This window comes from Semicossyphus pulcher, unplaced genomic scaffold (genome assembly GCF_022749685.1).
Source record: "Semicossyphus pulcher isolate SPU_LCO1_2020_fin unplaced genomic scaffold, fSemPul1.0.p SCAF_15, whole genome shotgun sequence".
NCBI lineage: Eukaryota > Metazoa > Chordata > Actinopteri > Labriformes > Labridae > Semicossyphus > Semicossyphus pulcher.
The window spans coordinates 6,369,503-6,385,151 of NW_027211659.1; the positions used below are offsets into that span (position 1 = coordinate 6,369,503).

General features: G+C 43.4%; 2 protein-coding genes across 3 annotated transcripts in view; one reads left to right on the plus strand and one right to left on the minus strand.

Annotated features, from left to right (window-relative positions):
- Nucleotides 1–9,194, plus strand: part of fgf14 (fibroblast growth factor 14) — a 133,117-nt gene extending 123,923 nt beyond the window's left edge. For both annotated transcript variants that reach the window (XM_069662816.1, XM_069662818.1), the window contains exons 4-5: nucleotides 1,350–1,548; nucleotides 5,705–9,194. In XM_069662816.1, the coding sequence (XP_069518917.1) occupies nucleotides 1,350–1,548; nucleotides 5,705–5,847 (342 nt within the window). In that variant the 3' untranslated portion in view covers nucleotides 5,848–9,194. The remainder of the gene's footprint in view (nucleotides 1–1,349; nucleotides 1,549–5,704) is intronic.
- A 940-nt stretch (nucleotides 9,195–10,134) lies between these two features.
- itgbl1 (integrin, beta-like 1) overlaps nucleotides 10,135–15,649 on the minus strand; it is a 59,872-nt gene continuing 54,357 nt past the window's right edge. Inside the window, exons 10-11 of the mRNA XM_069663320.1 lie at nucleotides 15,227–15,340; nucleotides 10,135–11,221 (exon numbers count right to left, since the gene is read on the minus strand). Of these exons, the coding sequence (XP_069519421.1) occupies nucleotides 11,133–11,221; nucleotides 15,227–15,340 (203 nt within the window). The 3' untranslated portion in view covers nucleotides 10,135–11,132. The remainder of the gene's footprint in view (nucleotides 11,222–15,226; nucleotides 15,341–15,649) is intronic.

Below are 15,649 nucleotides of genomic sequence, written 5' to 3' on the forward strand. Positions count from 1 at the left end.
AAATTGTTCTTTTATTTCTGACCAAATCGCTGCCAAACTGACTCTCCCATCAGTTCAGCCGGCACGCTAACTTTCAGCTTCTTCTTTAGACGTCTGGCTCAAAGCGATGCCGTGCTCATCCAGCCTCTTAGAGCAGCTAGCCCGGCTTTATTGTCCGTATAAAGGGGTATCCATTTTAAGACGTTAAAACATATTTATGGTATAATCTTCTGTCACATTCAAACACGGCTGAATCAAAGAGAGATTTTAAACGTTGTTCTTAAAGCTTGAATTGTTAGAGACCCTCTTTGATGCTGTAGGTTTAATTTAGCGCTGAATTTATTCAGTGTTCTGTAGGTTGGAAGATGACACTTATAGCACCAACATCTATCGCAAAGAAGCGAAACAATTCCTTATTTTTCAGCCTCTTAAAGAGTGTAGACTCTGGTACTGAGATCCACAGCAGTGAGGCATGTAACAGAGGATCATTACAGATACTGTCAGTGGTTCTATGAGCCGGCTCTGCTTGAACTGCTCACAACAGATGTGGTGAAACATTGAGATGAGTGCGCTTTGATTAATACACCCCGATGAATGCCTTTATTTTTAGCCTGGCGGGGCGGACAGTGTGGAAATGCTTTTTATTACCCTTCTGCTTGGAGATGAATGGGCAACAGCGGAGAGAGATGTGGCGCCTCGGCGTTCATCCGTCATTGCCAGGTTGAGGTGTAAAGGATGGAGGAGTCGCTGGATTAGTTCCGTCATTATTCGCACAAAGTTCAGAAGGCAGTCATTGACAAATTACCGATGGAAGATGTAGTGTTTGGGAAGAATGATTTCCTTTGGGTTTTACCAATTAAAAGAAATTTCAGAGCACGGCAGGAGTGTCTGGCTCGACATCCCGGGCGGAGTAGTGCTGATATTTCCAGTGCTGGGGTGGCGGGGGTCAGCGCCTAACAATATATACCTTCAACCGGGAACATGAGCTAATTGACTAAACGAGTTCTCCTACATCCAAAGTCAAGGTTAAGGCCAAGGAGAGAGTCAGAGTTGCATTTCATCAGAGCAGGTCATTACGCTGGAATCACACATGAGATAGAGTCTGCAGCACTCGTCCTTTTCGCGACAGGTGGAGGTCTGAAGTCCATTCCACCTGGCGAGGCACTTTCTGTAACATTGTTCCATACATTGCCAGTGTGAAATAAAGGTGGCATTTATCCCGCTGACCTTCAGGGAAGTTCAGATATAAAATATGAATCTATGTAACATGAATTATTCAGTTGTGTCTGCAGGAACGTCTTCCACATTTAATCTGTGTTTTGTTTTCCTCTCGTTCTCATAATCCGTCTCGTTGTCTCCGTTCTCTGCAGGAGCTCTTTACAGCGGAGTGCAAGTTCAAAGAGTCGGTGTTCGAGAACTACTATGTGATCTACTCGTCCATGTTGTACCGACAACAGGAGTCGGGGAGAGCGTGGTTCCTAGGGCTCAACAAAGAGGGCCAAGCCATGAAGGGGAACCGGGTGAAGAAAACAAAACCAGCTGCTCACTTCCTGCCCAAGCCATTAGAAGGTAGGAACTCTATATCATACATACAACATGTTAAATCTGCACAGAGGTTTAGTAACAGTTTCTGATTTGGAAGTATTAGCTAACTTTTAGGGCTCAATATTTGGGGTTTATTTTTTGGATATCTATAAAAAGATATTAAAAGAGTCTGGAGCTGTATCATTGTTTATTTTCATTATATAAGTGAAGGTGTGACACTCTTATTTTTCTTTTTGTCAATAATTTCCATGAAAAGACCAAATTCAACATCAATCCTAATCCTAATCAATTATTTTCCGTGCAGCAAAAGCCTGACATCTTCCTCTTTGCCACTGAGCGCCATTCATTCTAAACTCATCAATGAGCCGCATAGTTGATCTGGTTCAGTGTCAATCCCACATACAGCTCTGATAAAAATAAAAGACCACTCCAAATGTTCCTTAAATCAGCATCTCTCCCTAACTGAAAACCTCCTGAATGTGATCAAGAGGAAGATGGACGGTCACAAGCCATCGAACAAAGCCGTCACTCAACAGCACTGTGACAGGCTGGTGGAGAGCATGCCGAAATGCATGAATGCTGTCATTAAAAACCAGGTTATTCCACCAAATACTGAACTCTGAACTCTTCCTGAGTTTAAGCATTAGTGTCTGTTGTTTAAAGATGAACATGAACTTGTTTTCTTTGCATTATTCCAGCTCTGAAAAACAAATTTGCAGCTTTCTGGGCGTCATTTTCTGCAAATAAAAGACTAAATGAGAATATTTGATTTGGAAGCACACAAACACAAACCTTTAAATAGTAGAACCAGAGAAAAACATATTTTTGCAGTGGTCCCTTAATGTCTTCCGGAGGTGTATACTGTCCAGCTCTCTTAAAGCTCCTGTGAGGAACTTTCAGTTTGTGTTGATTCTGGCGCCCCCTGTGGACAAAGCTGTACCTTTGATCTCTTTGCTTAAGTGGTGGTTTTTAACAAAAAAATGTCACCCTGCTTTCTTTAACAGCCGTATGTATCACTCACTTTGAATGTCTGCTTTGGAAAAGGTGAACAAAGGCAGTTAATCGCTTCGTCTGACACCTACCCCCCGGCTGCAGGTTCAGGCATTAAAAATAACGATGTAGAAAGAATCAGTCTTGTCGCGGATGGTCTGGTTTGCTTTTGTAGCTCATATAGAGTAATTAACAATTAATTTCAGTCTGTTTCATAACCAGCGATAAACTCCTCACAGGAGCTTTAAATACCCACCAGAGAGCAAAGTGTGTATTAATCCGCAGGTGAATATAGTCCCAGACGTATGCACTATTTCCTCCTTCTCGGTGTCACATGTGTTTCAGGAAATTACTGACCCTTTTTGAAAATCAAACTATACATTGATGACATTTTTGAAGGTGTAGTTTTATGTAGTGAGGCTGCAGAAGTTTAGGATGCATTGACGACCAACACATGATTGATTTCAGTGTTTTCATTGCGTTTGACGTCATTAAGAAAAGTGCAGATTATTGCCAGCTTTTAATTACGGTACCATCTCACTCTGATGTTATGAGAAATCCCCTCCTGCAGTATCTTGTGACACAACCATTGCTCAGTGTCGGCAAATAAATCACTGCTGTGGGGGATCTGACCCTTTACAAACAGGTGAAGTCAGATTATAAAAGAAGAAACAAAAACAACTTATCAGCTTTCTGTTTTGTTTTGTTGTTACACTTAGAGGGACTCAGGGGGCGTCATTAGCATTTCCTCCCTATTTTCTCTGCACTTTTTAGTACCTCAAGCAGTTTCTCAGCTGTCAACATAGCAAGAGGCCTTGTTACAGTAAACAATGGCATCCTTTCGCTGCAGTAAACATAACTTTCAGGTGGAGACATGAATACATTTGGATATATTTGGGTTGGAAACTGTAGAAACAAGGAGCATGACAAGCCTTGTTGCAGTACACGACAGACCAGCCCCAAACTCTAAGACAAAGGAAACCCACCATGTCGCTGCTGTAAGCGTAGGAGGCAGAACGGCTCTGTGGGTGCTCCACGAAATCTTCATCGTCCAGCAGATGCCACTTTGCTCTCGTCAGCCACCAGCCTGATTGCTTCCATCGTTTAAACGTGGAATCAAGCTGAAGTGTCCTGTCAAAACCGCAGCACAGCTGGAGTCTAGTGGCTGCAAAGTGGAGGATAATGAGACACTTTTCGCCGTTTGGTCCGGAAAGTGTGTGCTTAGATTCAGAATCAGCGAGTCAGGATGGTAGCATGAAGCCCACAGGTGGAAATCTATCAGCTCTGCAGATTGCAGGATTCCTTCGTGGTAGGTTCTGGGGAAAACTATTTGGAAAAGGAAGCAACAGCACTCGTATTGTTTGTCATAAGCTGCTTAAAGGGACAGTGCAGATTATTTGAAGTGGGCTTGTATGAGGGACTTATCAGTACACATTGTTTAACCTACAGTAGAGGGTGGTCAGCCAAAAAAAAGCTAAGCTATGTAACAAATGTTTAAGCCACTTCTTCATCAGAAATCATTATCAAATAAACTCTGGAATATTTTCACTGCTTCGCCTCAGACTGCACTTTCTATTGACACGTACAACATCTTTGTTCCTACACTGTAAATTATAACAAGTTAAGTAAAAGTAAGTAAAAGAGCTTAACTGTGTCGAGTCATGTGATATGATGATGTGTTTAGGTTGAACATGCGTTATTTAAGTCAGCTGCACTGTCTTAAAGATGTGATCGCTTAATGTTAACAAGTACCCTGTTAAACCTGATCAGTTAGTTCAACTTAAACCAGTTGAGGAAACCGAACTCTTTTATTGTTAAAGTAACTTAAATAAAATAAGTAAACAGAACCCATAAAATTCAGTGGACTGAACTTAAAGTATTTTGAACTTATCATTGAAGTAAGATGAACTTAGTTCAGGAGTTTATCTCAACTTAAAACTCTCCTGTGTCGACTCATTTCAGCTGAGGAAACCGATTACTTTTAACCTTTTAAGTTTCATTAACACAAAACAAATACCGTAAAATCTGGTGTATAATAAGCACTTTTAATAGGCTAAATGTTTTTCATCAGCTTCCATGTCATGTGACCCGGTGTCCTCAAATCAATGCCAGATGTAAACACTCACTTGGACAAATAAGACACGCCTCATTACATTGGATTTTATTGCTGCTAATATTTTATATTAATATTTTTATGCTAAATTTCATTTATTTATTTATTTTTGACATGCAACAATCAATCAATGCTGCCAGCTAGCGCACCAGTAGCTAGCAGGATTACACACTCGACATGGCGAAAACAGAGTTTGAATGTGTTTCAAACGGAAATAAATTGAAATCGTGTTGAAGTAACTGAAATGTATACGTAGTGTTGAAACATACACACGTTTTTGGTTATAAATAGCTATATAAAACCTTTTTCATTCTGGGATACGCCCCCAAAAACAGAGTGCGTCTTATATTCCGGTGTGACCTATATTCCAGATTTTACGGTACTTTAAACTGTTAAACCTTTGTTTACCTGTTGCTTCCCGGTCGCTCTTCCTCCGCGCCTCTCAGCAGAGATAGTAAGGATGTGTGATGGATCACCCCTCAGCAAACTCAGCTCTGGAAAACGATGTTATGTGTGCGCACAGCATGAAAAACACGCTTGATGATGTGTTGGCAACTAATTTGTATTTTTGTTATTTTGGGGGCAATGTTGACGATGTCGTTGCATCCTGAGTGTTGATGTTTATATTTCGAGCAAGGCCATTATCTCTCAAAGGAACATGGTAACATTTGTAGGCTACTGGGAAAACCCAAATATGCAGCATCTTTAAAATCTTTGTAAAAGTGAAGTTTGAATTGAATGTACGGTCAAAATTGGTAGTGGCAAGGAACGGCTGTCTGATGGCAAAGTGAAGCATTAGAATATGCAAAATAAAATGTACAGTTAAACTGATGTAGATCTTTTTAGGTGGGACTTTTACTCCTTAGCAACAAGGGTACAGATCTTAGCTCCTGTGTCAGGAAAACTGACAAAGAAGCTTCTCAAAACAGGGGTGTCAAACTGGTGCTGATTGTAGGTGATAAACCCCTCTTCAAAAAATGTGAACTATCCCTTTAAATAATTCAAAAGTGAAAGGAGGATGTTCTTGCTAACAGCTCTCTCCCTGCCTCTCTCCTTTCTTGTCTCCTGCTCCTCCAGTTGCCATGTACAGAGAGCCATCGTTGCATGATGTAGGAGAGACGGTGCCCAAGGCGGCGGTACCTCCCAGTAAAAGCACAAGTGAGCCGGCGGTGATGAACGGAGGTAAACCTGTCAGCAAGCCCGACAAGCCCCCCACATAGCCGCACCTGGAGCGAACCCGGTGTGTGTGTGGAGGAAGACGGGGGGGGCGATGCGACGGAGGCAGGGCTTTTCCTGACTAGACTCCAGACCCTGTTTTTCTTCTGCGGATCAGATCCAAGCAAACCTCCCTCCCTTCCTTTCTTCTCTTTGCTCCTCCTTCCTCTTTTTGTCTCCGCCTCGTCCTCCCTCTTCTCCAGCTGGGCGGATGGATTCTGAGGGCGGGGGAGAGTTTCTCCAGCACAGGAGGGAAGAGGACCTCCGATCATGGAATGCCTTTAGATTCCTCTGAAACTGTGAGAATTCATGTGTTCACAACGACGCTCGTGGTACTTTGCTTGCTGACGGTTCATTCGAGAAACCTCCCCCTCCTCCTCCTCCTCTCTATAATGTTGCAGCAGAGTCTGTGTACCTTCAGATCTATTTTCTATACCACAGTTCACCAGCTATGTTCTGGGATAGAGACTGTATAGATAGAGTAAATATTTGGACTGTCGTCCTCTATTTTTTACGAGTATGTTCCCCTCTCCCTCTCTTTCTATCTCCAGTCACACACTTTTCTCTTTGTCAAGTAACCCAGAAAAGATAAAAACACTTTTGCAAGGGAGTCGTGTGATTTTCTAAGAAACACATTCACACAGATGTGGCATAAAAAAAAAACCAAACATGTATAAAAACGGACAAAAAAAAATCCAAATTTTCTTCTTGCCTACAACATGCACACACAAAGTTTGAAAGAGACGTTGCTTTTTACAGCTGATAAAAAAAAAACACACTGGAGGCTGGCAGATAGCTCCTGCAATCATAGTTGATGAAGTGCTAATTACCGCCACTGCAATCAATGCGAGGAGCTCCCTACACACACACAAACACACACACACTTCCCTAAACAGATGTGTGTGTGGGTGGGAGAGCGCTGTACGGAATGGTGTATACATATCACTATCTAAGTCCCACCAGCGGTTCGGTCCGCCTTCTCTGGTAAATAGAAAAACCTGAAGTCTATTTTTCTTTAAGCTTATTTCCGAGCGTGGGCTCTAGGAATATCTCTAGGCCTTGTAGGCCTCCGTCCCTCACTCACTGACTTCTTTGGACTGCGAGGCAAGGCTTGTGGCTTTGACCCAGATGGTCTATAACTGCAGCACTGGCAGCCATCTTAAGGCAGCGTCTACTTATAGCCAGAAAACAACATGGCTGAAACCAGTAGGCGACATTTATATCGGCTGCATCCCTATTTGGTTCAGCAAACTAAAGCATGGGCAAGGTTAATATTGTGTTCTCTCTTCTTGCAGCAGTTATACAAGAGATGGCTTATATTGTAACATTTTCACTGTATAAAACTTAGGGAAAATGACTATTAAAAACTTTTTAAATGACTAGATATTATTATTATGATTATTACTACGAGAGGATTTGTCTCCTAGCTCAGCATGCAGAGTCCAGTACTGATCATCTTGGCCTATCACGTGCCTGTTTGGACCTTGATTCCCGGCATGCAAAAACAGGTTCCCAGTCCCCACTGGGCCAAAGGTGCCTCACCCACCCGATACATCCATGTAGAGGACACGTAGCATTCTCCATTTTAACAACCACACTCAGATGTACTCGTTCTGAAATGACCAAAGTCTTTTTTCATCCCGAGAAGAACTGATTCTTTACCACAAAAAAAAAAGGAAACAAATTCTCCGATTCAGATCCATCCAAGCTTTCACTGTGATAGCGTCTGTCCTGTGCGAGAGAGTCTCACCCTGCTCAGAGGTCCTGACTGATGTCATTTTTTTTGGGAGAAGTACGTATACCTTGAATTAATCACATGCATGTATTTTCTATAAGGAACAAGGTATGGGTACGGTTCTCCACTCTGTTCGAGATCGCTGAAGTTCAGTGTATTCTGGGAGCTGAATGGGGCATGTTGCAGGCTACAGCACACTCGCGGCTAATCTCAAAGCTAACCCTCTGCACTTTCTGTTGTCGCATCCTCATCACGACTGTTAGCGGTTTCTCGGAGCTCTACCTGATCGATCACTTTATAACGTCTGTCTTGCTTTAACGATTCAGTTCTGTTCGATAAGATTTAGAATGTTAAGTAGATGATGTGTGCTGCTAAAACTTGCGACTATATTAAGCGATTGATTTGGTTGAATATGATTTACTGGGATTAAACACATTGCAGGACATCAAAGCACATCAGTGTCTGTACAAAGCTGTTACATGAACGGCGCACATGAAACCACTGTCGTTGTATCCGGGGCTGACTTTCTGCCCTCTTTACAGCCGATCACCCTCCAATCTTACAAACTCTACATGCTGGGCTGGCTGCTGCTCCAGCCCTGCAAGGCTGACTTTATTTTTGTAAATGACCGGTGTGTAAATGTACATGTTTCTTTTTTGGTTCTCATTTCCTCCGTTTGTCTTTTGGGTCGTGTGTGATGTCGTCTCCTGATCCCGATCACTTCTTCCTTTTCTTGTCCCCTCCCTTCGGAATATTCTAGCACACTTGAGTTCCTTTTGTCGCTTCTGTTCCCCGACCTCTTATTTTGTACGTTGTCCCATCTGTTGCATGGGGAGAGGATGGCATCGATGAACTGCATGTAGTAGGCTATGTCTATCAAGAACTGTTGGTATGTACCGCTAATTTTACATACATATATGCAACGAGTTTGTCTACACTATACAGTTTGTGTTTGTTGTATAACACATATACAACATATTGATAAAAATATTTATATAAAGGGTGTACTGTACTGTAACGTCAGTAACATACTTAATGCAATATAGTGTGCAGTATATTATTGCACCTTTCATTTCTGATGGGACAAAGAAAACAGAGGGGGTTGGCTAGTTTAAGCATGAAAAAGGCCAAAGTCGAATTTACATTAAATTTTCTTTGTGACTTCTTATCGGTCCTCTTTTCGAGCGGTGACGGAGCTCTTGTGTCAATGCAGCTCTCCGCCCCCTGATGCCACCTTTTGAAGTGACATGGACATCCAGCATGCCACAACTGAACTATGTATGCCCTCTCTTTGTTTCCTCCACTTAGAGTTTAACCTTATCACTAGTATGAGTCGAGTGAGGAGCGTGCTGTAGTGTAGGTGCGCCGTGGGGTTTCGTGGCAGATCGTGTGGTTTGATTTCCCAGGTGGAGAAGAATAGGCACTATTAAAATGATTTATTTTCAAAATAAAATATATATACCATTGCAAGTATGCCCATTGGAGTTATGTCATGTTATAACAAATTTGTAACCATGTATGATTAAGGTCTTCGCATTGTTTTCCATGCAAAATGTTGTGTCATGCGGCACATTTAATGTTTTATTATTAAAAAGAAATAAAAACCTCAAACAGTAACGTCTGTCTGGAACTTTCCTTTGAGCTTTCACATCTCTGTACACGTTAAAAACACACCTACATTATCCCCCTGCAGTATCCACACACAACGTATAAAAGAAGTGGATGTAGGGTTCATTAATCCCCCTTTTGAAGCCTCGAATTCGGAATTTTGGGCGCCGCCATCTTGGTTTTTTGGAACAAGGAGCCGAGTGCACCAGCTGGGCGTATACAAATAGGTCTTTCCTCATACGTCTGACTTAGGTACGACCGACTGCTCGATTCAAATTTACACCGAGTGCACCGAGCCTCACAGACGCTCCGCCTGCGTACCTGCTCGGATCGTGGGGTCTTACTGCGCTCCTCATGTGAATAGACAGGCACACAAGCGCTCCGCGAGTAAACACCAGGTGCTCTACGAGTGGTAACCATGGAAACCTCTTTTGCGCACTACTGTATCCCTGCCCGTACAACTGTATTTTCTTTACGGCTAACGTAACATAGCCTGGCTTAAGTTAAACCTATGATACATAACCTGGAACATCCAGCAACGCGTAGAAAAAAGTTCAAGAACTTTCAACTCTAGCAGCGGGCGTGTGCGTGTGACGAGCACGACCGCAACAATTTCACAGGATCGCGTCCGCTTGTCGCTCCGCCTGTCAGATCGCCCGCGCCTCCCTACCTGCCCGCTCGCCTCTCATTGAAAATGAATGATAAGGTGCGTCAAACACACTTCTCTACTCTCTAACTTCTCTCATCAAATTATCTAAAGTGAAAAAGGAGCTCAATCAGCAGCTGCAGGGCGGGGACAGCGCCGTGTTACTGCCCGACACATGCTGGAGCTCAGGGGAGACCTTATTAATAAATTCAAACAGGACTTGCCTGACAAAACGAATCATTTCGATCAGCTCACTGTCCGAGTACATTGCCAGCAGGTTGGTCCGAGCACGGATGACTCTCTCCCTCTCGTTTAAATGCCGTTTTATTTATCATCCCGTAAAACTACAAGACGCGCTGCCATTGTGTTTTTCTTTTCAGTTTTGTGACCGTTACTTTTACCGTTTGTTTTAACGGGGATTTAAGTCGGACTATCTAAACTTACGCCTGCTCCATCCTAGGCGTATAAGATACACTCAGGTGCAACGCAAACAGGGCTCAAGTCTTACTGGTGCACAGGGCGTAATTTCAGCTCCAGGCCGGATGTAACGTTACACCCAGGCGTACGCCCGGCTGGTGCGCTCGGCTCCAGAAGTTACCATATTGGAACAACAGTGTGGGTATGCATTAAGTCGATACTCTGGTTGACAGGTTGCCATTGTAGCCACTTGTCAATCAACGGTAGCCACGCCCTAAAGTGACTATATTGAAATGGGACACAAATTTAAACGTCATGCTGTTTTTAAGAAGAGTTGAAACTGGCGTTTGAGACCATAAACTCATCAAGAAAATATTTACTGAGGGAATAAATCAAAGGAAAAGTCGGCTAATGTTTTCATCTGCTTTCATTCAATCGGACTCAGTTTGATCGCCCCCTGCTGGTCATTAGAAATAACTCACTTTTAAGGCACTTCTGACACCAAGAGGCTACATCCACGTCTCATATACAGGTGCTGGTAGCCACCTTAATAATCCCTTTTCTTTCCAACATTTAGATTTGTATCTGCTTACTTTTATGTGCAGCCATCTTGAATATGTAATCATCTCTACATTATATAACAATTATACATAAAACTGTTTGTGTACATGGTAATATGTTTGTTTCTCTTACACCTACAACTCCCGGTTTTAAAAGGATAATTTGTAACCAGTACAATAAAAGAATGAATGCTGTTAATGAGATGCAGAATTTCCTCCATGTTTATTCGTGGTTTCCCACCAGCCTGGTGGTGACCATCGGCATTTCTCTGGTCGCTCCGGGCAGCCAGTCCTCTTGTCTCTAAACTCAGTGTCCTCTCCTCCTCAGTACTCCGCTCCCACCCAGATCTCGCACGCGTTCCCTGTCCAGCCGTCCCAGCACTCACAGCTGCCACAGTTGCACAGGCCGTTCCCTGCGAGGAAGATGTGAGAAGAAAAGCTGTGAATTAAAAGCTGTGCCATCATGCCTGACCTTTAACAAGGTTCCTCTTTTCACACCGTGTGCCCCTGGGTGCAGCTCTCTGCTGGGTTGGAGCGGGGATGATGGTGGAGGCTGGCTGCACTGCTCGGGACAGTTTTCCACCGCTTCTGCCAGCACAGCAGAGGAGCAAACTCTGGTTTAATTAAGAAAGAAAGGCCTCTATTCTTTAGATAGTCTTTATATTCACACAAAGCTCCAATTCCCCATGAAACTGGATTATCTTTGTTATATTAAATTGTGGTATTGATGCAGTAAAATTAAGCCGTCCTTTCCAGGAAAGTAGCGTGTTTATTTAAGCAGAAAAGTGTTGCTGTCGGAAGTCTCAGGTGGGATTTCGGGGTGCGAGGAGCCAGATTACAAATCATTGTGGTTGCTTTGGGACGCACAAATAACCTACTTTAGGTATGAGGAAATACCCAGAGTGAGAAAACATCCTATTCTGTGTTATAATCCAGTTGCCCCCAAGCTCTCCCCGAGCTCCCCGAGCTGTCAGACAGAGGATGCCGAGGTTAGGAGGACTCCTCCTGCTGGCCTCCTGTCACACAGCTGAAAAGGCACGTCTACTGCGAATGTACTGTGGGAGTGAAGAGAGAGGCGAGAGCGCGAGGAGGAGGGTAACACAATAATAGTTAGATGGAAAAGATGGGTAAGTAGGTAAGAGAAAGAAGAATAGAAGTGAGGCAGGAGATGGAAGATAAAGAGACCGAGCTCGATGAGTCAACACGTGGATCCTCACAGAAGTCACTGAGCTGTTTGTTGATCTGCTGGATCCAGGTTGCAGACGAGACAGACCTTCCTTTGATTAAAGGATAAAGCTGGCCTTTCGCTTTATTCTTCTTATTAACAATAAATCCCCCGGAAAGACCAAAACCAACAATGCACCAGTCTGTCACTCAAAACTTCCCTTCTGGACTCACACAGTGGGAGTAAAGAGAGGTCCAGTTGGAACAACTCGATCTTTTAATAGAGGGGAGGGTACGAGGAGTTCTTTTGTCGTACACATAATGTCAATCTGTTAGCTCGCCCTACTCGTCTGATCACACGTGTGATACAGACACGGACAGACAGAACGACAGACAGCATATAAAGCCGCTTTCCCACTGGTCAAGAAAACTGCTGCTTTTTTGCTTAATGGGAAAGGCTACAATTGGCATTCAGACCCGGGTCAAATGACTCTGCAGCAGACCCGGGTAATTATCGCCTCGGCTCCGATCGGCATTGATGGGAACACAAAACCTGTGTCGACACACTAATCTCCGCCCCCTTTCCGGCGCGATGCTATGCTCCATCGGTAACTTCTGCGCTGCCTCGTCATCTCAGCTACAAATTCCGCCCGTCTCCGTCTGAGCAGCGCTCGAACATCGTTCCAAGTTTACCAGCGCCGAGTTTGATAAACAGACTGAATGAGTAATAGATACAATAAAGACCTAACCACCGTAACATCTGCACTGTTTACTAACCCTGTCTCCGGTGTTTTTGTTACGTCAGACGGTGACGCGGCAGAAAAGAGACCGACAGGAGTATACTTCACTGGCAATGGGAAAAGAGACAATCAGCATTTATTATAATTTCGGTGGGAATGGGGAATAATAGAAAGGGTCTATGAATGAAGAAAGACCCTTTTAATATCACAGTAAACTAAAGGTAACTCGTGAATTTCACATTTTTTCCAATTCTAATCAGTAAGTGTTAAATGGCGACAGTTCAGGTACACGTTTTTACATTTTCAATGATTACTTTGAATGTTAATAAAGAAAATTGCATCAAAATAGAGCTTATTATAAAAACAATTCCCAAGGGAGAAGCCCCCTGACCCCCCTACTGGGGTCTAAGGCCCCACAAGGTCCTCATATCCCACACATTGTAGCAAGCTTGATCGATCTTTATCGCAATATCAAACTGTGTGGATAACTGTGTTGCACACTGGCATGCAAAGTAAAAAATGATATTGTGTGGCAAAAGTTATATTTGACCATAAGCAGTGGGGGGGTGGGGGCGCCACATTCTAAACTCACCTAGGGCGCCAAAATGACCGGAGCCGGCCCTGACATGTAATTTCCAGCCGTTTCGACTCAGCTGCAGAGCTGTGTTCTGGCTCCTCTGAACTGAGTGAGCCTGTAGAACTGTTAACCAGACACAGACCCTTGTATGTGTTGATTCTGTCCCAACATGACCAACATAAACGGCTTTAGTTTTGTCAGAGAACAGAAGAGAGGACACACACACTATTCTCACTATAGCCTCTAATCCACAGGAGCCGTCTTCTCCCCACTGATAATGGAAATCTCACTACGTGTTTATAATTATTTTTGCCCCGGGGCCTGTCAAAATCTGGACAGCTGTTCAGAAGTGTTTCTCATCATGACTCCATGGCTCCAAATGTCAGCCTTAATGTCATGTAATGAGCTTCAGCGGCTGCAGATGCAGACAGACGCTGCTACAGAATGAAGAGAACGGGGAGGAAACAAAGACATGTAATGTTAAATATTCAACATCTAGCACAATAATGACTGGAATATATATGTGAATATTACCATATACATGAGGGTTATTAGCATGTGGTGGTGTTTCATATTTAAAATGAAAGTAAGAGCAGTTGCAGGTAGCAGCGGTGGAGTCAGTTCTTCCATGTTAATGATTCCAGAGAGATTTCATGGAGCCTTTAAAGCGGTGGATTCTCATTACACATACAACAGATGAGTGATGTGATAAATTCAGCATGTTAGGAATGCTGGCTGGTTCATTTCATGCACTGAATATAATATGTTAAGGATTACAGGAGGAGACAAAATGGTCTGCAACACAGGTAAAAGTGCACGAACGAAACAGCAGCTTGTCGCCATGCAAACATCTAATTCATCAGGTGTGTGTTCATCAATTTTCCATCTGAACTATTAGAATGTTCCGGAAGGTTTTACTATCCGCAATACAGACACAAAATTATCTGTTGGTTTGTCTTCAACATTTTACCCCAACTGAGAATATGGGAGGTCCTACTGAGATGCTGATATTCCTACTTTTTCTGTGTGTCAGTGAAGTATCATGCACACAAAAAGACTGAGAATTAATTAAAGTTTTGTTTGTGTATCTTAAGCTTGATGCATCTTATCACTGAGTGCCATAGAGCTCGTCAGTGAGAAAACGTTGGGTGACACGATTCATCGTTAAGGGCTGCACGGGGTGCGGTGGGTAGTGCTGTTGCCTCACAGCGAGAAGGTTCCTAGTTCGAACCCGAGTTTGGACGGCCTGTGTGGAGTTTGCATGTTCTTCCCGTGCGTGTGTGGATTCCCTCTGGGTACTCTGGTTTCCTCCCACAGTCCAAACACATGCCCATCTTTTCGGACTCATAAGAGGCCTCATTTATAAACTTTCAAAGCAAACTTGAAAAACAAAGTTGACGGGTTGTGCGGTCCTCCACGCCAGCTCTGACCCAATGCATACGAACATTTTGGAGACAGGGGGAAACTGTCACTCTCACAATCATTACATATCCCTTTAATCAGCCCCAAACACCGTGCAAGCAAAGATCATCATAAGTAAACCATATAAATTATAAAGCTTGTGTTTCACTGATCAAAAGGAGAGCTCATCACCTTCGTCTTCCTCTCTGTTGTTTACTGTGATTCACCGTACACAACCTCCTGTAATCAGCCGGTTTATTTATATGTATTTTCCATTAACGAGGTGCTTTGCATTGACCATCTATAGTGTAATGTGGTCGTGCAGAGGGCGAATAAGAAGCTAATTCACGTGCGCACATTTTACAGGTGCATTGTGAGAAAGTGAAAGAGGCGTATGACATGTGTACGCACAGGTTTTATACATTTGTATTATTTTTGGCTGTGTTTGCTCCGTCAGTTTTAGTCTGGATTCTACGCACTCTTTTATAAGTGAGACCCCTGGTTTTGTCTGTATTTGCGCGTGTTCCATACTGTACCTGTGCAGATGAGGCCGTCATGTTTGTCACACTCTCGGTCGTCACACTCGCAGTACTCTCCAGACACCCACGACTCCTGGGGGGAGCAGATACACTGGCCACAGTGACAGGAACCTGAAACACAAACATACAATTGTTAAGGAACATCTCATCTCCTCGTCCAAGCTGAGGAACACTTTTACAGTCTATATTTCTTTATAGCACCAACCCCTTGCTGATTGTTTTCTCTGTAAATGCTGTTTGTATTATTTCCTGTACTTTACACAGAGGACTAACCGTGTTGGGCAGAGTGGATATGAGATGTTCCCTGGGGAAATAGCTTCTAATATACTTTTGCCACCAGGAAACCAATCCACCCACACTTAAACCTCCCTCTCGTCCCCACCGCTGTCTCCTTGTCTCCGAAGGGCGGCAGCAGGATAA